We start from the raw sequence: 24,107 nt of genomic DNA, 5'->3' as shown, positions 1-24,107 counted from the left end.
CAAGTAGGGATAGAAAAATGGGAAATGAGGAGAAAGGAAAAGCAACAGTTTTCAAATTCACATATACTCCACGAAAGAATATTCCAGCCCTAGCATGCTTGCACTTAGTTGTGTCATATGCATCCACTCAAGCTATCTGTGCAACCTCTGCAATAAATCCTGAGCTGCAACATGCCACTCGCGCATTCAGCTTTCATCAGCCACAGCTTTTGAGTAGTCACCAGAGCAGATATTGTGTCCTGGCCACAGGTAGCCTGAAGAAGGGAAGAGAAAGTGAAGGAAATTACTTTTTTTCCAGATGTAAGATGCTGAATTCAGCCCCCCCAAGAAAACCTTTGAGAAGAACTTGACTGAGTTATGTGTCCTTCTTAACAGCCTCCACACTAGGTCAAAGGACTACGTGGCCTATTTTGGCCTTTTTCCCATTGGATTTCTTATTTATAACAGAGACTGCTCTGCAGCATTAAAATATATATGGTAATTGAGCCCTTGGCATTTATGCCTTAGAAGTTTGGGGAACTTTCTGAGCTCTTGAAAAACACTAAATTTTGCTTCTTTCTAGTGCCTTTTAGAAGGGTTATTGTTACAAGACATGTTATGACTTTATCTAATCTGTGGCTCTTGTGGAACAGAAAGATTTTGTTTCAGTCACAGAGTGATAAGAGTACATTCACCACAGGATAAATATTACTGGACCATTTCAACAGCAGAAGGCTACCTCTTGCCTATAAGATGTTCTAAAAACTTAGAGCTAGGAAGCAGAAAAGCAGACTTTGGGCTAGTTAATTAGAATCACATTTTTAACCACACTTTGTAAATTTAATATTTTTGCCATAAGAATGTCTGCTACAAACCGAGAAATTCATCCAGTCATTGTATACATCAACAAATATATGTATTACATGCATTAACTTGTACAAGGCCATTAATCACCTAACAGTCACGTTACAAAGCCAAAAAGTCAACATCCTGATTTCTCCAAGAAGCCAAACACCACGGATAATGTTGACTTATTACAATAGCATGTGTTATTGAAGAAGGTTCATTAAAAGTAGGTCTGTCACTCTTTACTCCTAATATCCAGAATTAAGTGTTCTCACCACCAAATTGCCCCCACCGTGGAATTTCTTACTGGGAAGAAGGTCATAAACACACCATCTGCAGGGAGGGCAAGGCAAATCACCTGCCTATTACTATGGCTTTCTCTTAGGTAGAGAAACTCACTCGTAACATGGTATCTATAAAGTAGCAAGAGAACTATTTGACTCAAACCACAGGGGGACAATTCCAGGATCTCTCCTAAGGAGGCACAACAGCTGGACAACATGGTAATACAAACCATGTAACTCCTGTCCTCTCTGCATAGGCCAAGAGAGATGCTCTTGGCAATTTTATTTCTTATTCAATTATCATTTCAGTCCTAAATAAATGAATCCACTCCTGGAAACTCAGCAACAAATCCTCCAAGTCCTTCACTGTCACCAATGAGTTGGCATGAGCCCTAATAGAAACACAGCAGGGAGTTTTCCTGAGTATACTGAAGTTCATTCCTTCTTGCCCTCATTCAGTGTTGGAATGCCTGAGACCCCTGCCAGTTTCCTAGCTTCCATACCTCTGCTACCATACCTTGAAGAAGAATAAGCTGCACACATAACCTCTGCTCTAAAGTTTATTTCATGATCCACAGCTTTTGCCCTTGACAACATGGCAGCTGCTTGCCATCTCTGGAACAAGGAACAGCCAGCCAGCTGCCAGCAAGAGAACACTGATTTAATTCACACTGGAATTTTACCAATTTTGTCTTGTCAGTAAAATTTAATAACCTGCCCTAATAAGCCCAAGATGTTAATCTACTAGAATGTACCTGTTTTTAACCTGCCAATATTTTTTTTTTGTATTGAAAGATCACCTAGAAGTCACACCATAAAGTAGTTCCCAATGTTCCAGCCCACTTCATTTCTTGCAAATAGAATAAGCGACAAGATCTGTCCAAAACAGGTTGCAATCTTCAACATAAATAAAAATAAATAAATAAATCTAATTTTTAAAGACTGTGAAGTTTTGCCTTTTGCTGACCTGAGGGAAGAGGGACAGTGAAGTATCAGGAGGAGAACACTTTCTTCTAATATGTTTCCAGGATGCTTTGGAGAACTGCCGTGTATCAGCTACTCATAAATAGGTGTGCATGTACTCACACAGCCCCCCCAGAGTAAAGGCTCTGGTCAACGAAATAGCAGTAGGCAAACTGCAAGAATGCAAGAGTTTCTTTCACGACACTAAGAAGTCTTTTATCAGCTCTTTACCTTTCATCGCTCACCCTTCTAGCACGCTGTTCCCTCCAGCAATGCAGCATTTGCCATCAATCAATCCAAAAGGCAACAGCACCTTGAACAAGCAGAGCCTGTGACGCTGATGGAGGAGAGGCACCACGTCCAGCAGAGTCCGCCAGCACAGCACATCAGTAGGACAGACAAGGCGGCACACAGACAGTGAACAGGAGACAACACAGGAGGAGGCACAGGAGACAAGAGAATCCATCTTGCCTACAGCAATGCCTGTTTCCTGGTAGAAGCACAACAAACAGATCTGTGCATCACAGAGGGGCAGAAGTGACACACCAGACCTGAATGCTTCCCTTATTATAGGAAAAAGTTGATTAACCAGTTCCTCTCCACACCCAGAAAACCCTGAGTGAAGGTAAATGGAGAAAAGACAGAAAGTACATTTCATGAAAAAATGCTTCCTGGCAGCATCTAAATTCAAAATTGCTTTTGGGAATGACACCTCAGCCCCTAGCCTAGATTAAGGAATGAATACGTAGAAACAAACATACATTTGGCATCCGCTTCTCCTCTCTTTTCATTCAGTTCTGAAATAACTGCAACGCCAGTACCCAGACCTTATAAACAGGCTTGACTACCTTCAGCCTCCACCTCTGCTCCTCAGCTCTGAATTTTCCATTACATGTTAAAATACACTTCCATAAATAGTCTGGCAAACAGCAGATACGAAGAGTAACTTCCAAATGGGCACCTCTGCAGGGCAACAGCAATAAGGGCTGGAAAGAACAGCGTTCAAATCATCTTCTGGTTTTCCGACAATCAACACATTATAGGTTGCAATATGTTTTGATGATACCAAATAAGACTATTTTCAAAAGATAATTTTCCTTCATAAAACTGTATTGAAATATATTCTAGTCTCTGTTCAATACTATTAAATTTAGTAGAAAATTATTAGTATTAGAAAATATATTGTAAACTGCTACATTTGTGGAGCACCAAGAAATACACTAATATAGTTTGGATAGTATCTGAATTCCAAATACTTCATTTCTGAGAAAGTCAGCTTCTTTAGGGGAATATGGAGCACATATTTTTAATGTGTTCCTTCAGGGGAACATGCAGCATATAAAAATGCTATCAAACTACTCTGGCAGCAGAGCTGTCCTCTCCACATGACCAATTCAGTCAGCTGGCATTACTGTACTGCTCAAACTTTCTGAAGCATCACAAACGGTGAGGCTTGCACACTTCTGATACTGCTGGAATGTGAGCACTTACGTCGTCTCACATGGTGGAATCGAGCATGCTTCCAAGTGCCCGTCCCAGCCACGTCCCAGCCCCAGCCTGAACCCAGACCCAAAGCCAGACCACCCCTTCCCAGGACTTCTGTAGAAAACCGAGGAGCACAGATCAAAAAGAAACATGGCATTATCCAAACAGGTCACGATTCCAGTTCATGATGTGGCACACATTTAGGGTCAGGGTCCCTACAGCCAATGACTCCTCTCAGGGTAAAGACCTAACGGGCAGCTGGGGGTGTGGGGACAGATGACCCGCACTGCTCTGATCACACGTATGCCAAACAGATCAATATCACAAAATACAGCACTTCCTACTTTCCTAAACTTGATGCATCTCTTCTATGCTGTCTTACCTAAGAGGTTTTATTGCCACAGCCCTTCAGTTTAGGCAGTCAAGCTTTGTGCCTGATAGGAGAGAAAGCCCCTGCTACTCCTGCCTGCAGTCGTGCAGGCTGGAGCTCAGCCTGCAGCTCACGTTCAGGAGGGAGGGCAGGGAGAAGGCTCTGGCTCATCCATGGCCTTCAGTCCAGCTCTGCGGTCTGAGCCTGTGGGATTTCTCCTCTCAGCCAGCAGACTAGCGTAGGCAAAGCTCACCACAGGCATTAAGCTCACGAAGAAATGCGTCGCAGTTTAAAAATGCTGTGTTAAAAATTGTGTGTAGCCGATGCCTGGACTCTTCTCCACTTTCTTTATATGCCTCAGCTTGTGATTTTCAGCCCAGGTGAGCATTTTAAGTATAAGCTTTCAGAGTCAGAAAATAATCACCAGATAAAATAAGGAACTCTGTTACCAATCAGAGGACTAAAAATGTTTATTTCACTAACGTCAGACTACTGCTTCTTCTACTACAAGTCAGCCTAGTGCTGGGAAAATACCAATACAGTAAAAACTGCACATCTCCATTCCAGCCAAATATATAGACATCACTCCCAGTCTGATCCATATTATCACCACAGACATTTGATTGTGGTTATCTCAGAATATTTATGGTAGCCTCGAGAATGCAGGAAGTTCTTTAAAAAAAAAATCACACAATTTGGATCAGTAACAAAAAATGAAAACATTATGAAAGAATGACAAAGCACAGGGGAAAAGAACTGTTGTGCAGCCAATAGTTTCAAAACCAAACACCCACTCATAACTGGCAACGTTTAAGTTGTAAAGAACAAAAATGCCTGCCCACAAATGACACGTGAACTGAAGGCTGAAAAGAGGAAAATGCTTACCTATCAATAGAGAAAGAAGCAATGGATCTAATGAGGGATGCCACTGCTCCGACTTTCGCAGCTTCCACAGCTCCCTGCGATCTGTACCGCACAGTTTCACCATAACTGACGAAAGGCTGGTTGTAGACGACAATCTTCCCTTTGGCCTCTTGAGCTCTTCTGCGCAGTTCATCAAAAGAGGCTACCACTATGACTTCTGCTGTAATTCCTGAAAGAAAGTATTACAGTGGTGTTACACTGCTTTCCTATAGCTCTCCTAAAAAACATGAGTTGTATAGAAGACAGGAAATCTGAACCACATTCTTAGTGGAAAAGGAAGGCTACATAAAAAGCTTTACTGGGGATTGGTACTAAATATCTGTAACAGCACCTTGAACCAAGTACACATGGTTCTTCAGGTGTTATCTATCAGGCTGGTGTGAAAACATATCTTGAAGGGCAAGAGGGATACATGGAGGGAATTCTGTTCTCTAAATGTGCTTTAATGCCTCACAGCAACCATTTACAGTACAAAAACATTTGCAAAAGCTGCCTATGGGATTAATAAAAAAGATAGTAATCTTTTCATGGAATTGTTTTGATATGTTGCTAAACAACTTAGCTTAACATCAGACAAATGAAAGCACATATTTTTAGGCTGAAACACTTAGAAAATGATTAAGTCCATAAATGAAATGAAATTAGGGCTCTACGGTTTCAAAAAAAATGTTGCAGTATGCCTATATGTATCAAAAAATCTTTGTATTTCATTCAGATGAAAATCACAATTCTACTGCAACTCCCTGGGGGAATCTTCCCAGGAACCTATCTTTCCCAGCTACGATACAGGAACACAGCAGGTACATATGGAAAACTATTCACACATGGTTAGATCCCACCCAGCTGGTTGTTTGTAATAGCTGGAATAGTTTTAAATTGCTACACTATCCTGTTTGGAAAAAAAAAAAAAAAAAAAAAAAAAAAAGGAATTTACACAAATTTACACATAACTAGCTTTTCCCAAAGCCAAAGAACGCTCCTAACTTTTCAGAACATGAATTAAAGAGCTACATTTCACGCCATTTAAGAAGTAATTCGTTAAAATTACCACTAAGCTTAAAATCCAATTTTATTGATTGATTACAGAGATAAGTCGAAACTCCTGAACACTGTGGGCTAGGACTTCTCTTCTAAATATAGCACTAGTAATGGATGCCTGAAATTTTAGTGTTGTACATCTCACCTAGAAGTCACAAAATACGTCAGCAAAACTTAAACTAATAACAAAAGTCTAGTAAGGATTTGTCGAAGAAGTCAAACTATCAGGTTTTAAAAAGAAAATGTTTCTCCTTGAAATTCCTTTTTTTTTTCTTTTTTTGGTATAAGACTTGCAGAGCTTTTCAGTCTTGCATTTAGTACTGTGATACATGAAAAGAACCGTCAGAAAAAAATGGGAAGATCACCTCTCCTGCCATCTGTGTATCCGGCTCATGGCTTCTTTAAGATCAAACTATAGAATACTTCAAAAACTTAAAGAAACTGTTTCACACAAAAAGTCTGGTTTCTTAAGAGTGCACCACTAAGAGGGCATGAGACATCTACTGCTACAAGAAAGGCCAGTGGATTTTAGCTACAGAACTAAGCTAGCGTGAGAGGTGTAAAAATATTAAGCGAATAGCTATTCAGATTCTTAGCTTTATAAAAAGAGGTGCAGAAAGCCAAACCAAGACTCACCTTCGACCCTCAGTTCAAACCTCAGACTCCAGCTGACTAATGAACTAGAGGTTCAACCACCTACCCAAGGAGCATCCCAGTGACGGGATCATTCTGCGTATGGAACCGTGCTATTGGAAATAAAGCCAGGTAGCTGCAAAATTTCATTTTCCACAAGAAAAGTCAAGGTCTCAGTAGGCTGATGCTGCAATCCGCATTTCACAGCAGCTCTCGTAGCAGATGAGAGTCGCTCACCCCAACGCTCCCGTTGGGTTGTGCAGCACGCGCTGGAGGGGCAGACGTCGTGTTCCTGACTGCTTGTCAAGGGAAGCAAGGAGTGTAACTGTTCTTGGCAGTGCTTTACTGCATTAATGAACAAACACCCACTCTGGATGGTTTTTAAAGAATGCCACAGACAGCTAGCAACTATCTATAATCCCTATGAAATGTCACGGACCGGTTCATTTACGGCCCTCCCTAGAAGGCAGACATTAGGAATTCATGCAGGGAGCCTTGTGGGAGCTAAAGCTGAGGAAGAGAGTGCAGAGCTGCAAACTCCAGCCCAGAATCTCTCCTTCTCAGTGTTCCCAAAGCAGCTAAATAAAGCTATCCTTTGACAAAGCAGAACAAAGGGTCTCTCTGCAAGTTTAACTTAAATGGCAGCATGCTATACATAAAGCATCAATTACGGTGCTTTCCATAACAAAACAGAAGTTCACTCTTGTGTAACTCCTGACTAATTCAATGTCTCATTTGCATTTGGGTCCCATTTCATACCATTTCAGTCTCATCTATTAAAGTGACAAGAACAATGTTTGTTTTAAATAAATACATGAACACACACAAACCACCCTAAGACCTCCAGTGGAAAGGCAGAAATGAAAGAAAAAGCCCAACAGCTTCTCTCAAAGGAGAGCGAGTTATTGCTTTTAAAAAAGAGCAGTGCCTCACCTTGCTGAGCCTTTAACCAAACTAGCCAAACTCTTCTCCTAGCATCTCCCATCAATTCAGTGCCTCATGGCTCTGCTTCCCATGTCCAACGCTGTTCTATTCCTTCCTTACTCTTATCAGTACCTGTTCCAGAGCTTGGCTGCGTGCTATTGAACAGAAGTGTCCAGAAAATCCATTTAAGGAAGGAGCTGAACTGCCTGTTTACTTAGGCAAGATACAGAGATTACAACTTGCACTGTCCAAGAGATTAATAACATTTGGTGAATTAGCAAAGTAAAGGGCCCGAAGCCTAGAGGACAGAATTAGGAGCATGGCTTGGCTGACTGTATGAAGCTGAAGCCTGTTTAGTTGTTCTCGCCACGTCAGACAGTATGGATGCTGTTGGGTTGGGCCAGGGAGATGAAGAATCCAGGCAGTACTGTGGCTTTCCTCTCGTTTCTCGCATTAAACAGTGCATTGCACCATGCCGTTTCTGAGAATTAAGGTACAGAAAAAGTGTTAATGGTGGGAACAAGCAGGCAACTGAGAAGAATTGCAACCCTGGACTTCAGTAGGGCCAACTTTGGCCTTTTCAAGCATTTGCTAGGGGAAATCTCATGGGACAAGGTACTTGAAAGACAAGGGGCCCAAGATAGCTGGTTGGCATTCAAGGACTGCTTCTTCCGAGCTCAAGAGCAGAGCATCCCAACAGACATGAAGTCAGGAAAGAGAGCCAGGAGACCTGCATGGTGAAACGGAATTGCCAGGCAAACTCAAGTGGAAGAGGAGTCTACAGATCATGGAAGGAGGGGCTGGCCACCTGGGAGGAATATAAGGCTGTTGTCAGAGGATGTAGGGAGGCAACTAGGAAAGCTAAGGCCTCCTTAGAATTAAACCTTACAAGAGGGGTCAGGGACAACAGGAAGGGCTTCTTCAAATACATTGCGGATAAAACTAACACTAGAGGCAATGTAGGCCCACTAATGAATGAGGTGGGTGCCCTTCTTTGTCTATGGCTATAATGCCAGAGGCTCTCCTGAGGAGCTCCATACCCCTGAGGCCCCAGATGAAGTCAGAATAAAGGAGGAGTTTGCCTTAGTTGATGAGGGCTGTGTTAAGGGCCAATTCGCCAAGCTGGACATCCACAGGTCCATGGGTCTTGATGGGATGCATCCGCGGGTGCTGAGGGAGCTGGCAGAAGTCATTGCTAGACCACTCTCCATCATCTTTGATAAGTCGTGGGCATTGGGAGAGGTGCCTGAGGACTGGAGGAAAGCAAATATCACTCCGGTCTTCAAAAAGGGCAAGAAAGAGGATCTGGGTAACTATAGACCGGTCAGCCTCATCTCCACCCCTGGTGAGGTGACGGAACAACTGTCATTTTTTTATGCATTCTTAAAGGCATGCTGCTTTTCAGCTTTCTCCAGGAATTAGTTCTGCTTTCTCCAAAAGTCCCACACAGCAAGATTTTCAGAAAAACTAACCCAAATTCTGTGTTCACAGTGAACTCATCAACCAAAGGTTTGGTGTCAAGGTGATGCAAATGAAAGATTCGTGTCATCACATTTTCTCCTCCCTCAAAAACTGTTAGCATCTACTGAAAAATTAAGATACTCTTAGCATCTAGGAACATCTTTGCTCTATCAACACGTATCAATGTGTTGAAAACAATTATAATATGAAGAGCAAACATTTTAAGGGAAACTGTGAAATGAAGAGGAGGGCTTTTATCAGGAAGAAAGATTTTGTAAAATCTGAATATACTATTGGAAAATGTGACCTCACCTACTCTGTGGAACAGCAAAGAGAATTACTTCATGAAACTAAAATTACATAGGAGAGTTATCCAAAAGGATATGAGGCTATGCAGCTCTGATGCACGGCACAGAGACTAAATATACTACTCAGTTCTTTAAGAAGAACACAGAGAAAAATAAACACTACATAATAGTTACATTTTTGACAAATATGAGTTACAATTTCCAGCAAGTACTGGATCTCATTACAGGAGTTTGGTTTCAATAACATGTAGCTTACTGTGCGGCAGTAAATCCAAGCAGCCAGGGCGCTGGATCCGACCCCCAGCACGACACCGTGGAAGCCAGCCGAGCAGGGCAGTAGATGCAGGGAGGGCTGTACGGTAGCACTGCAGCATCTGCTACTCCCAGGAGCAGCCCTGAAAGGGACATGGGCTTGCCACACAACCTGTGGGGAGTCTGGATCCTGTTCCTGGATGCCTCACACTACTGGTGTAGGATTTTCCAAATGCACAGGAAACACATGGGAGGGAAGGTGGCAGCACCCCGCTGTGTGTGTGTTTCCCCGTGCACTCGGAAAATCATACACCATTAGTGTGAGGCAGAAGCTTCAGCCTGGGCTTCCCAGCTTGGAGATAATCACCCTAAATTCAGCAACACTGCAAAGGGCCAAGACCTAAAAATCCAATTTTCTGCTGCTGCTGGTCTATATGGTTCATTTGAATATTCATTAGAGCAGGGACTGGAAGCCACATCCTTCCCAGACAGCATGCTCACCTCAAAACCACAGAGTACTCCCACTCCCTAAAATGCCTCTGGAATAGCTTTCAGCCCAGATGCCAGGCCACCGAACACCACAGCGTCTAAGGTCTTTAATGGACATGATCTTTTACATTCCAAGAAAAATAGCAGTGTAATTATCATTCTGGAAATAGCATTGCTCTAAGTAATAATAATAATAATAATAAACAATCCAGGCATCCAATATTTAGGTTCATGGTCTCAAAATGAAATGTCAATCCTACGCACAGAAAAACAGGGATCCACTGAACATGGAAGGAGAGCTTTGCCTTGCACTGTTCTCTCCTCTTTATGACTCTTTCCACCCTGTGCTTGTAGGCACTGAAGCCCTCATCAAAGTGGGTACCATGCTAGGTTAATGGTTGGACTTGATGATCTTAGAGGTCTTTTCCAACCTAAATCAGTCTACGATTCTACCCTTCCTCCAGAAGAATGTCCTCTCCCAGTAGGTCAGTGGTCACCTAAGATGTTGGCATCACAAGGTTAATTCCTCTGTTACATACTAACTTTTTTTTGTTGGCCTTTTGTTAATTCAGCTGGATTCCCTAATCCACATCACCACTGAGAAACAGAAAAGGAGGGTCGGCACTAGGGAAAAATACATCAGACAGGACTGGGGCTGGACCACTTCTTTCAGCAGCATCCCTGGCTTAAAAAGACTGTGAAGCCTACGGCAACACCACGCTCTTTCAACAGCTTCCTGACACATTGCCATCCCTATTTCATAAGTAACAGGATGGAATTATATTCTTATTATGTAAGTGGCAGAACTCCCACCACCTTCTGTAAGAGCAAGACTGGGCCAAATGTTGTTGATAGTTAAACAAAAAAACCCCACGACTCTAACAAATAAACTAGGAAAAAGTCTGCCAATACATCATTTTTATATTCGTGTTACTTCAGTTTCACTGCAACAAACAGTACATAGAAGGATGTTCCTTTCTAGGGGAGGTGCTTAGGGCAGGCTGCACTCTGGGGTTTATACTCCTTGTCAGTATTTCTTTGAAATGAAATGTCAGAGGCAGACATCCATCAGGAAAAATAATGTGCATTTTAAAACACATGCAAAAAATATGAATTCTTTGATACTTTATGGTCAAACATCTGCTGAACTACTAGTTTTCCTCAATTATGGGATACTCAAAGCAACAATTATATCTGTTTTCCTCAGAATTTGGGGGATATAATCAGAACTACCAGAAATCAACACAGCCTCTCTATATATATCTGTATGCTTTGCCAGTGTTGAAACATTGGAAATGACACAAGGACTTTGACTAAATATGGTAAACCTCTAGTTTCTCAGCTCCCTAAACTGAGCACTTTCTAACATTTAATCCTGTTTGTTACCTAGGAATCCATTTCTTCGAGGCGGTGACCATTTTCAATCTCTGATTCTGCAAATCCAGGTCACTCTGCACTTCACGTTTCTCTTCTCCCTGTCACTGAGGCAGCCATGAAAGTTACTCCCTCCTTGTAATGAGATCAAACAAAGAGAAAGCTTTCTCTTTGACCCAACACCTTCAAATCCTGGGATACACTAAAAGGGAATATGGTTTTTCCTCTTAAATAAAAATTCTTATCTTTTCTGTCCTGCCCTTTTTGCTCTGGAAATCAGACCAAATCTGGAAACTTGTCATCCTGGCATGTCACCCAGTCCCAAAGAAGACAATAGGGAAGTGTGGATTATATCCACAAGTTCACAAGGTACCAAAAAGCCTCCTGCACATCATCAGAACCGTTCCAACGTTGAGCCAGCCAAACAGATGCGTGCCAAACTCGTATCTGGGCCAAAGTGGGCAAATCCAAGAAACTGGCGAAGCTTTGTCCACATCCCATAAGGTTTTCAACCTCACAGGGATGAGTTAGATAAAAAACCTGAAGGAAGAGAGACACTCTGTGTATCCCAGAGTCAACACTGCCTTAGGATCCTAAAATACTGCTACTATTAAGGGCTTCCTGTTTCTCCCCAAACTATCATGGATTTTTTTCCACATGCTCACAACGTATGCCAAAATGGAAAGTGAGCAGACCTAGCGTGTGCTCTGGCCATTGGGTCACTCTTAGGAAAGATGGGCTTGAATTTCCATAGAAAATAAAATAAACCCTGAATTTCCAGCATCCAAAGCCAGGTTTCTAACCACTGTTACGCTACTGCCATTTTAATAAAGAGCTCTTCAGACTGCTAGCTGTAGGAGCAGAGCTCCACTCAGAGCTCTGCAGGCACAGTGGGGCCACAGAATCCAGCATGAAGCACTCATCACAACCAGGGAGAAGCAGCTTTTAAAACATCTGCCAATGTTTCCTACTATCTTAGCTCATCGGCTCTCAAGACCGGTGGCACATAATGGGAAGGGAGGAATTCAGAACATGGCTGAGAGGTTGAGAAAGCAAGAAATGGTCTCCTGTGCCAACCACTGGGTCCCTTGCTTTGCTTTAACCCCATCCCCAGACCCTGAAGGACAGAAAGTCTGGCCAGTGCTGTCCTCTGGGTGCCAGCAGGGATCAGTAGTGTCACAGAAGGCATCTGTGAAGGCTCCACAGACAGTGCTTTGTAAACTGAGGGGTCTGAAACACATCCCAGTTGGAGTAACGTGGTTAAAAAAGCACAACAACCACCAAGCTAGTAACAAACACCTTCGGGATTACCTGTAGAGCCCGCTCTGGGTGCAGCTCTGATGGTGTCTGCTCCCCTGGGCAGAGCCCAGGCACTAATGGCCAGATCTAACAGCTAACCCTCGGCCTTTACAGCATCCCTCTGGCACAGCTCAGCACAGCAGCAGTGGATCTCCGCAATCGGATTCTGTGCAGCAACAGCAGTGCAAAGCCAGGACAGTCAGCGTTAAACATCTTGTATCAAGTTGCATTATTTTGATTACAGGATGACTCACATTCCCACAACTTCTTGGCTAAAACAAAGAGAAATCAGAACTGATGATATTCCCTGACTGAGGGAAATGGTTCAAATATTTCAAATGCAATTTACAGCAGCCCTTTTTGTCAAGAACAGGGCAGAGTGACAATCACTGGTTAGAGCGGAAGGAACGGACCTGGGAATAAATTCCTCAGAAGCGATGAAGAGGCCATTTTAAAAAGTCAAAGCACAAGGATTTTATTCTGTGTCTGGGATGAGCGTGAGCCGAAGGGGCCTTCTGAGCAGCACACCTCCCAGGTCTCTGCCCAGGCCTTTCCATCCGGCTCGGCAGGAGGAGTGAGAGCCAAGAGCTCACTGGGGACTGGCAACCTTGCGTGCCCTCCTCCTGCACCAAAACCTGTCACAGCTCGGGCAGAGCAAGATGAGCCCAGAAGAAATCTCACCAGCCACAAACAGAAGGGTAGATGGTAAGTAAAAGAGAAGTAATTCAGGCAAGATGATTCTACCAGGTATGAGAAGCTGCCTGCTCTTCATCAGGGAGCTTACCACCGTGCAGTTCTCTCACATCTGCACACGCCTCTTCAGAGCCATGGTCGATCTCAGTCATCAATATAAGATCACAGACAAAAACGAAGGACAAGGTTAGCCACTGAGAGCATTTTTTAGCATGTAAATTTGGCATCTCTCTACACGGCAAACCGAGGAGTAAGAGGAGGCAAGTGCAAACGACCACGCAGCTGAGGAAGAGCAGCAGCACAGAGTCTGCAGGATGCAAAGACGTTCACCACGATTTAATGGCAGGTTCTCTTTGCAGGTTCAGTACCACTTGCACAACACCAGAACCCCATTTTAATTTTAGCTTCTGTTTTAGAAAGCTTAGAATAGGAGTGAAATGGATACAAAATAAGCTGTGGATTTAACCTTTGCTGTAAATACTCTCCTGCCAAAGCACTAAGCCTTCGACATATCGTGGGGTAAGCAGATACTGTTCAATGTTTTAGTTGGTTTGCATTTTAGGCACATTTACCTCAACACGCAGAAGTACCTCTGACAAAACTTAAAGGAGCAGCTTCTCAGAGCCAGCAAGGTTTAGTCTAAATATATTAGAATTTGTTGTATTTTGAAGGGCTATGCATTTTTTCTAAACCAAACAGCTGATATACGATTTGTTTCATCTCAGACAGAAAGCTCACTATCAGAAACATTTACCACTTCTAACAAAATATGAGCATGATGTTACCTTCTATGTCCTAAACTACATTTATTTTCTCATAAAGGAATATGACTGCTTCTGAAGCCATCTAGGAATAAGGCTATAGTTATTTATGCAGAGCAGTCCCAGAAGAAGGCTGCCATCCAGCCTCTATGCAGCAACCCTGAGCAGGCCCCCCACTGATATGCACAAAAAGAGAATCTTACAAATTGGTTCGTTAGCAAGGAAGATGAGATTTTGGGGCTCAAAATACCTGAGTTTTGCTGAGCCCTAAAGGTCATTGTGACACGTCATGTATGATCTACTAAAAGGCAGCACACCTTTCTGCGGCAGGTGCCAAAGATGTCTCCATACGACAGTGAGTGGAAATAAGAGGGAGGAGGTGGGGGGAAGGAAAGGACAAACAGATACCGATCGCCACACTTAGCAAGGGGCTAGCACTTCCCAAGCTCAGCATGAGATTCCCCTCCTCTTCCTGCTGTCTTGTTTGCTGCCAGAGCTGAGCGCTGAGCTTGGCAGGGCAGAGCATGGCAAGAAGAGCAGAAATCACTCGTCAGCTCAGCACCCCATGGAGAGAGGGACTTTCTCTGGCCAAGAAAAAGGGCCAGAGAAGCCCAGATCACAAAACAAACTGCCCACCCTCCTCAGCAGAGGAGCAGAGTGTTTGTGAGCAAGGTTCAGCAGCATTAAAGCAAAGGTTATAGATTTAATGAGGGTTCAGGAATCAACCGGAATTTTACAGTTCAGCCAAACTGAACTCCACCAAACTGCATCATTCACAACCATGTCAGACATAAAAGTCCTGGAAAAACTTTGCCTTGTCTTACAGACAAGCTGGAAGAAATTATAGCTGGAAGAAAACTTCAGTTTGTTAGGGGCATGATACAGTTCGGTGTTAAAAAACAAGTGATGCTTAATTCCAAAAAGAAATATCACCTTCTGGAGGAGTTGCAACACTGCTCCCAAGTCCCAGAATAGCGATGCTGTGATTCCTGGGTTCCAGCATCATGGCAAACTCTTCTCCTCTTTCCCAGTGAGGCACTGTCACAGGCTCCAGGTGCACATTTTCCAGCCCGTCTTTCTGCAGGGCACTGAACATATACTTGATGGCTGCATCTAGATTTTTCGAACCGCTGAGTCTAGGTCCTACAGTATCAGCAAAAACCGCTAACCTTTCATAGGATCTGTTCTGAGCTTTTCCGTGAATGGCGAGATCAATAATAGCTTTAGCAATATCAGAATAGCCAGCTATCTCATTTTTAATATCTTCAAATGTTTTTGGGTGGCTGCCATCTCCGCTCAGAGACTTGCCAGCATATTGTGGTAATAAACTCATGAAAAATATTAAGGATAGGTATTTCATTTTTTCCCTCTTTTCTTTTCCACAGATGGCCTGCTGGAAGAGAGAAAAAGAATATTAAAAAACACACACACACCAAAAAATAAAACCAACACAGTTATCAGCAATATTCTTTTCATGTTATTTGGACTGGCAGACAAAGCAAAATGAAATCAGTTTATCATGAAAACGCTTTGATCAGAACTGGCAGAAAAGTAGAATCAAATAGAGGACACAATTATTGAAAGCAAATGAAAAAGATACTTAAGACAACTGGACACAACCTTTGTTGTGGTCTTCAGAAATGCCTGTGGAATGCAGCATCTCTTTAAATAATCATACCCTCCACCGAATAAAAACCCAGTGCTGCTTCCATCCAACAGGAGCCTTGTGAGCCCCTTCTGCTAGCAGCAGGATTGGCCAGAAGTGCTGAACTGGATGCCTTCGCACAAAACATCTGGACACAAACATTTCTTACATCATTCATGAATAAAACTCCTTCTTAATCTCTATCTTCACGATCAGGAAAGCACTTTCTCTTGTTCTAGAAAGATGTCGAAGGAATTTAGGCCCAGTGCTCCCCCTGAAGAAAGTATTCATTTCTCCAGTGCAGAAATAATTATGAAAGAAACAAAATTTCGTATTATCTGGTGTATCTCTTCAGGACTGATGCCAGCAGCACTGCAGAGAGGTGCAGTGCCAGAGGCATTGATTCCGTGGTTGAATGCCAAAAGTAAGCTTTGTTAACTTTATAGTGTATCCATTTTATCATTAAAAGTCCTCGTTTTTAAGATTTTTTTAAAAAGTTTCAATCCTGTGAAAAAAGGAAAGTTTATCTGCACTTCATCCGTGGTAACTGAACTGACAAAGAAGCCTCTGGATCAGCTGGAGTAGATGCAAAGCTATTTTACAACATGACCTCCTAAACCCAAACTATAAAGGTCTTTACTGATATACACAAAAGGAAATGCAATTGTCTCATTTTCCTTTGAATTTACATCAGGCTGAAATCTGCACGTTAAATATTAGTCTTCAACACTAAACACCTAAAACCAAACCCTAAGAAATAAGGCCCTTATATCAATCAGTCCTATACCTGCAGCTACTAAGAAACTTTAAAAATAGTGACTATTTTTTAAGGAAGTGACAGCTACTAGTAGGCAGAGATTTGGATTCAGCACTGTTGCCATTTTCATGAACACAGTAGTATTTTTCAAAAAGAATGAAATCTGCCCCTGAAATATAGTAACACTAAAGGCTATAATGTTAACCTCTACTCTACAAATGATACTTTATTTCGAAACAATTTTTCTGCCAATAGCCAAGGACTCTTGAGTTGGCTTAATGTGGATAAAATACAGATAAAGCAGACACGTACAGCAGAAGTACTGCTAAAACCTTTCAGTGTTAGATTTCCAAGGTATCCTTCTTTCCTATTTGTATTTAGTTAGTATTTCTGGAGAGTTACACCCTTCGTTTTATAAACACTGACCTGAGGCATTATGATAATATACTCAACTTGCAGTTTTGGTTCATGATGTTACAGGCATCCAGTACCAAAGCAGGGTGAAGGCTGTGAGTGTGTAAGCATATATCCATGTATCCGCACATATTATACCCACCTATGAGATTCCCATGCGTTGCACAAAGAAAACTGTTCTTTACTTTCAGAGCATTCCACACCACGGGAGCTTTAACTGAGAGCATCCATTCCCAGCCATTTCACAGAGCAGGCAGATTTCACAAAGATCTTTGTAAATCAAAATGTCAGAAAGGAGCGGAGTGTTTGTCTCGTTCGACCACCACAGAACACTGATGGCACGATATTCTTGACTCGGCTCCCACAAAAGCCACAGAGCAAGCCAGCAGCCAAGCCGATTCTTGAGAGAGCAGAAATGAGCACACCAGTTTCGTACCCCAGGGAGAGCACACCACAATTGTGTTCGGAGCTTCTGCAAGCTCTGCACTGAACAATCTAAGCTAAGAAACTACCCCTCTGTCTACGGGTGTTACAACGAAACACGAATAGCTGAACTCAGTTTCTCAAGAAGTTTATTCTGGACCATTTTCCAGCGTTTGCTATAAACAAATGAATAAAAAGAAGCCTTTGAAACAATGAAATGATCTCAACATACAATGAATTCTGACATCGCAGCTAATATATGTCATGTCCCATTTCCTCCCCTGTCCTCCCTTAGCTTCAGTGTATTTGTATTTCCACCCAGAAATCTTTGTCTCGGTGTCACTTTAAGGAGCTACTCCTTTGTCTTCCCCTTTCCAGAAAACTTATGAGATAAACAAGAATCTAGGAAATGCAGATGTAAGTTTGGTAGTTTGTCCAGTTGCCACTTCTGATTTTTCTCATTTTTGTACTCACCTTGTCTTTCAAAAGAAGCTTCACCTTAACAGTGACAGAGCATGCCAGGAATGGCTGAATTACCAACTGAGGTGAAGAGTCTCGTTGGTACTAGTCTCTTCGTGTGTACTGGGTCTGGCTGGGATGTTAATTTCCCTGCAGCAGCCCATACAGTGCTGCGCTCTGCACTTGTAGCTAGGACAGAACTGGTATCACACCAGTGTTGTGTCTGCTGCTGAGCAGTGCTGGCACAGCATCAGGACGCTCTCTAACCCTCTAGGGGGTGGGCAAAAAAGTGAGAAAGAAACATCAGCAGGGCAGCTGACCTGAACCAACCAAAGGGATATTCCATACCATGTGATGTCACACTCAGCAATAAAAGGTGGAAAAAGGAAGAAGAGGGGAGGGGTGGGCTCTCATTGCGAAAACGTCTGTCCTCCTCCCAAACACCGGCTACGTGCGTTGAGGCCCTGCTTCAAGGACGTGGTCAAGCATCGCTCATTTGTGGGAAGTAGAGAGTAATTTCTTTCCTCTGCACTTCCACATCGCCTTTACTTGTTTTGTTTAGTTATTCCCTTTCCCCCTTTCTCTTCCCCTTTCCCTTTTTTTCCCTTTAGTTGAATTGTTTAATTAATAATAATATTTCCTTAATTATATATATATATATATATATATATATATTTTCCCTCTTTAATTAAATCATCCTTATCTCAACCCGTGAGTTGTTCTTTCCTTTACTTCTTCCCCTCCTCATCTGAGGAGGGGGAGTGAGAGAGCGGTTGTGGTGTTCAACTGCCTAGCACGGTAAAACCACCACATCGTGTCGCTATAAGAAACCACTTGTAACTTTAGAGCGTAACTTCTTGAAAGTGAGGAAAGAATCATAGAATGACGGGATGGTGACATTGGAAGGGACCCCTGGAGGCCATCTCATCTGACAAACCCAAAGAGTTGATATCCATCCACCGCAGCATTCCAGGCACATGAGCTAGCTCACCACATCTCCATGATCCTGACAGGACGATAGCCCTGCACCTGCTCACAGATCGCCAATTCCTTGGGTGTATTGCCCATGCTGCGTGTCTTAGTGCACTTGGAAGCACAGCTTCATCAATGGAAACAGAAGAGGCCACCCACAAGACCTTTCTGAGAGCTCTGATCAGCTCCCAAGAAACGGGGCAGACCCACCAAGCATGCACTCATAAGACACTATCTCAAAGGCCGGCTGGTACAATAAGAATTCTGTAGAATTAAAACACAGAAAGAATAAAAAGATTAAATCACATTTCCAGGATTCATCAAAATCATGGAAATTCAGGTTCATCAGAATCCAGGAAATCATGGGAAACAAACAAAGAAATAATAATAAAATAAAAATGTACACAAGACTTTTGGAGCCACCAGGCCTAGTTCATGTGATAATCAGCACAAACTGCCAGCCTTTCAGAAGCCTTTATGGGCCTTTTCACAAAGAGCAAGTTAAATAAGTTACGTCAGGCAAGTTATCATAGAATCATAGAATCATAGAATATCCTGAGTTGGAAGGGACCCTTAAGGATCATCAAGTCCAACTCTTGACACCGCACAGGTCTACCCAAAAGTTCAGACCATGTGACTAAGTGCACAGTCCAATCTCTTCTTAAATTCAGACAGGCTCGGTGCAGTGACCACTTCCCTGGGGAGCCTGTTCCAGTGTGCAACCACCCTCTCTGTGAAGAACCCCCTCCTGACGTCCAGCCTAAATTTCCCCTGCCTCAGCTTAACCCCGTTCCCGCGGGTCCTGTCACTGGTGTTAATGGAGAAAAGGTCTCCTGCCTCTTGACAACCCCTTACGAGGAAGTTGTAGACTGCGATGAGGTCTCCCCTCAGCCTCCTCTTCTCCAGGCTGAACAGGCCCAGTGACCTCAGCCGTTCCTCGTACGTCTTCCCCTCCAGGCCTTTCACCATCTTCGTAGCCCTCCTCTGGACACTCTCCAACAGTTTCATGTCCTTTTTATACTGTGGTGCCCAGAACTGCACACAGTACTCGAGGTGAGGCCGCACCAGCGCAGAGTAGAGCGGGACAATCACCTCCCTTGACCTACTAGCGATGCCGTGCTTGATGCACCCCAGGACACGGTTGGCCCTCCTGGCTGCCAGGGCACACTGCTGGCTCATATTCAACTTGCTGTCTACCACAACCCCCAGATCCCTCTCTTCTAGGCTGCTCTCCAGCGTCTCATCGCCCAGTCTGTACATGCAGCCAGGGTTTCCCCGTCCCAGGTGCAGGACCCGGCACTTGCTCTTATTGAACTTCATGCGGTTGGTGATCGCCCAGCTCTCCAACCTGTCCAGATCCCTCTGCAAGGCCTTTACGCCCTCATTTGAGTCCACAACTCCTCCAAGTTTGGTGTCATCAGCAAACTTGCTCAAAATACCCTCTATTCCTACATCCAGATCATTTATAAAAATATTGAAAAGTACCGGCCCTAAAATGGAGCCTTGAGGGACCCCACTGGTGACCGCCCGCCAGCCTGACGCAGCTCCATTTACCATAACCCTTTGGGCCCTGCCCGTTAGCCAATTGCTCACCCATTGTATGATGTTTTTATTTAGCTGTATGGTGGACATTTTGTCCAGTAGGATCGTATGGGAAACCGTGTCAAAAGCCTTGCTGAAGTCCAAAAAAATCACATCAGCTGGTTTCCCTTGGTCCACCATACGGGTGATCTTATCATAAAAGGAAATCAGGTTAGTTAGGCAGGACCTACCCTTCACAAACCCATGCTGGCTGGGACCAATGACTGCTTTGTCCCCCAGGTGCGCCTCAATAAGTCCGAGAACCAACTTCTCCATGATTTTACCAGGCACTGACGTGAGACTGACAGGCCTGTAATTGCTAGGGTCTTCTTTCTGACCCTTCTTGAAAATTGGCACAACATTTGCCAGCTTCCAGTCTACCGGGACCTCTCCAAATTCCCAGGATCGTTGAAAAATAATTGATAGAGGTTCCGCGATGACATCCGCCAGCTCTTTCAGCACCCGGGGATGAATCCCATCCGGACCCATGGACTTGTAGGGATCCAGGTGGAGTAGCAAATCCCGCACACGTTCAGGGTCAGTTGGGAGTTTGTCATCCCCACCGTCCCGGTCCTCCAGCTCAGGGCACCCTGGGTCCCGAAGCCCATCATCGGCATTGAAGACAGAGGCAAAGAAGGCGTTAAGCGTCTCTGCTTTGCCTACGTCATCGTCTGTGAGGAGACCTTCCCTATCAAGGAGCGGCCCTATGTTTTCTTTAGTTCTCCTTTTTCCATTTACATATCTAAAAAAACCCTTTTTATTTTCTCTCACAGACACAGCCAGCTTCAACTCTAGCTGTGCTTTGGCCACTCGAACTTTCTCCCTACAAACACGAACAGCATCCCTGTATTCTTTCCATGACGCCTGGCCCTCCTTCCAGTAGAGAAACACTCTCTGTTTCCGCCTAATCTCCATTAGAATGTTCCTGGTCAGCCACGCCGGCTTCCTGCCCCGCCTGCCTGACTTGCGATATTTTGGAATTGCCTTATCTTGTGCTTCTAGGAGGCATCGCTTAAAGAGTGACCAGCACTGGTGGACATCGAGGCCTTCAAGAGCAGTTTCCCAGGGGACCTTGCTGACTAGTTCCCTGAGCAGCCTGAAGTCCGCTTTCCCCATATCTAGGGATGAGGTTTTGGTGGCGCTTTTCCTTCTGTCACCATAAATGTTGAACTCAACCACTTCATGGTCGCTATGACCGAGGCGGCCACCAATCACCACATCTCCCACCAGACCCTCTCTGTTTTCTAGCAACAGGTCTAGGAGGGCACCTTTCCTAGTTGGCTCCGTTAGCACCTGTACCAAGAAGTTATCATCTAGGTGCTTCATGAACCTCCTGGACTTGCTCGTGTCAGCCGTGTGGCACTCCCAGTTAACGTCCGGCAAGTTGAAGTCCCCCATAAGGACAAGGGGAGTTAATCTCGAGGCCTCTCTTAGTTCTGTAAAGAATAATTTATCGGCGCTATCATCCTGGCCAGGCGGTCTGTAATAGACTCCCACAACTACATCCCCTTTATTCGTTCGTCCCTTGATCCTTACCCAGAGGCTCTCAACTTTGCCATCGCCAACCTGAAGTTCCACACAGTCCAGCCCCTGCTTCACATACATCGCCACCCCACCACCTCGCCTACCCTGCCTGTCCCTCCTGAAGAGCCTGTAACCATCTATCGCAACACCCCAGTCACAGGACTCATCCCACCAGGTTTCGCTTATGCCGATGATGTCGTAGTTGCGGGACTGGGCCAGGACTTCTAGCTCATCTATTTTATTCCTCATACTGCGTGCGTTTGTGTGAAAGCACTTCAGGTGCGTCTCCTTACACTCAGCACCTTGTGAATCTGACCAAAGGACCCCACTGGCACACAGCCCCTCTGATTCTAGCGTACCAAGTTAAGTAGCTTGAGCAATATAATATTAAGCTATTCTCCTCAACTAGTCAGGTGTCTCCTAAACTTGAGATGGAGGCAGGGAATGATTCTTCAGAGTGAAGAGCTGTTTTTCTAAAGGAACAGAAATTATGAAGGTGGTGAGGCCCTGGCACAGGCTGCCCAGAGAAGCTGTGCATGCCCCATCCCTGGAGGTGCTCAAGGCCAGGCTGGATGGGGCTTTGGGCAGCCTGGGCTGGTGGGAGGTGTCCCTGCCCATGGCAGGGGGTGGGACTAGGTGGGCTTTAAGGTCCCTTCCAACCCAAACCAGTCTGTGGGTCTGTGATTCTCTGAAGTCACCTGAGGTTTTACTCATGAATGAGAAAGCACAGATCTCCTCCCTCACTGCGAGAAGACAGGGCAAAGGTCTTAGACTAGCAGGAGCAGAAAGCTCCAGGGCTATCTCAGGACACTGACAGAGAACTGTAAAAAGCCTGTGACAGTCTGAGTTACTGCTTATTTGTGGTTACACTACACAGAGGGAGCATTGGTGTATTTTTATTGCTAAGCTCTGTACTTTCCCCATGCTCCTTCCCTTCGGACCAGTTAATTACATGCTCGCAGACATCCTCTGCAAGAGACATCAGTAATTTTCTCAGGATGACCATGCTCCTTCCCTGATTTTTGCCAGACTCATCATCCACAAAGAAGTAAGCAAGATAATCTGATTTTTGCCGAAAGACAAATTCTTGCTGAGTGGAGTAAGACAATAATTTTGTAGAATTAGTTTCCAAAATTTTAAATTTGGGCTTTTGTTTGTTTAAGGATTCGAAAGTCTACTCAACAATGCTGATGCACTTAGGTTGTTAAACGGAAAACACTGGGGGCTTTTTTAATTAGCATTTAAAACCTCAAAGAGCCCCAAGCTACCAACTTCATGAGCTTTTTTTTCAATGGAGAAATGAAAACACAGTTATCATATTCTCCTTAACTAAGAAATGTTTCCTTTGCTCTTCCTGGCCTCGTTCAAAACCAGCAGCGTCCTCACTCCGAAGGCTGCCCCAGAGGAGCTGCATTTAAGAGCCACTCTTCTTCCAGGAATTTCCTCCTGAGCACTGAGAACTGATGTGTTTCCATGGCTTTTGAGGATGAACACACTCACCACAAGCACCCTGCCACTGCCCCGTGGTAGGGCACATACCTGGTCTCAAACCCTGGGCAAAGGAACAAGCACAGGAGTGTAATTTATTGCTATTTAATTCCTTGCTAGGTAGTGTCATACTCTCAGACTGCAATACAGGAATCACCCCACTGCTAATTCGGAGAGAGAACATTACATCTGTTGTTTATGCAGCATCAAGTTTGTCACCCCTGTGAGTCAGCTGGGAAAAGAGTACTGATTTTTGCACATTTCACTAGCAAATGAACATCACCGTGCCAGCCATATTCAATGAATTAATAATAGGACAGGCACAAATTGTTGATGCATTTAATCATTCATTGAATGTCTCCAGTAAAACTTTAGAGCAAAATGAGACAGGAGGAAAACGCATTTTCAGGAAATACTGTCCTTTCTTGCAGCCCTACCAATGCAACTCATTCTGTGGGTCTTCAGTGCAAAATAATTTTCTAAATCAGGGCTAAGCATCTGGGATTCCCCTTGCCCTTCTAGCAGGCAAGGATGCTCAACAGAGTGTTACTGTTAAGCTTCTTCTGCTCTATTTCCCTGACCTTGCAAACCCTGCAAGCATGGCAAGGGTCCCGTTCCAGCCATGCCCACGCTCGTGTTTAGGGTGTTCTGAAAAGTGAAGCTCTCAAGGTGTGAAACCTACAGCTCCCACCTTTCACTGCTTGAGATGGACTTCTGATCGCTGGCATGTGAAGCAAAAAGTGGGAGCCACCACTGCTCTT

At 44.0% G+C, this 24,107-nt stretch overlaps 1 protein-coding gene across 2 annotated transcripts in view; it reads right to left on the bottom strand.

The window, feature by feature from the left end:
* CPQ (carboxypeptidase Q) overlaps positions 1-24,107 on the bottom strand; it is a 168,757-nt gene that overhangs the window by 129,262 nt on the left and 15,388 nt on the right. For both annotated transcript variants that reach the window (XM_035318298.1, XM_035318299.1), the window contains 2 exons: positions 15,017-15,473; positions 4,813-5,020 (listed from right to left, as the gene is read on the bottom strand). In XM_035318298.1, coding sequence (XP_035174189.1) covers positions 4,813-5,020; positions 15,017-15,443 — 635 coding nt within the window. In that variant the 5' untranslated portion in view covers positions 15,444-15,473. The remainder of the gene's footprint in view (positions 1-4,812; positions 5,021-15,016; positions 15,474-24,107) is intronic.

The sequence above is a fragment of the Oxyura jamaicensis genome, chromosome 2 (assembly GCF_011077185.1).
Source record: "Oxyura jamaicensis isolate SHBP4307 breed ruddy duck chromosome 2, BPBGC_Ojam_1.0, whole genome shotgun sequence".
Classification (NCBI taxonomy): Eukaryota; Metazoa; Chordata; class Aves; order Anseriformes; family Anatidae; genus Oxyura; species Oxyura jamaicensis.
Note: the sequence above shows the minus strand (reverse complement) of the source record. Positions and strands in the feature narration are given on the sequence as shown.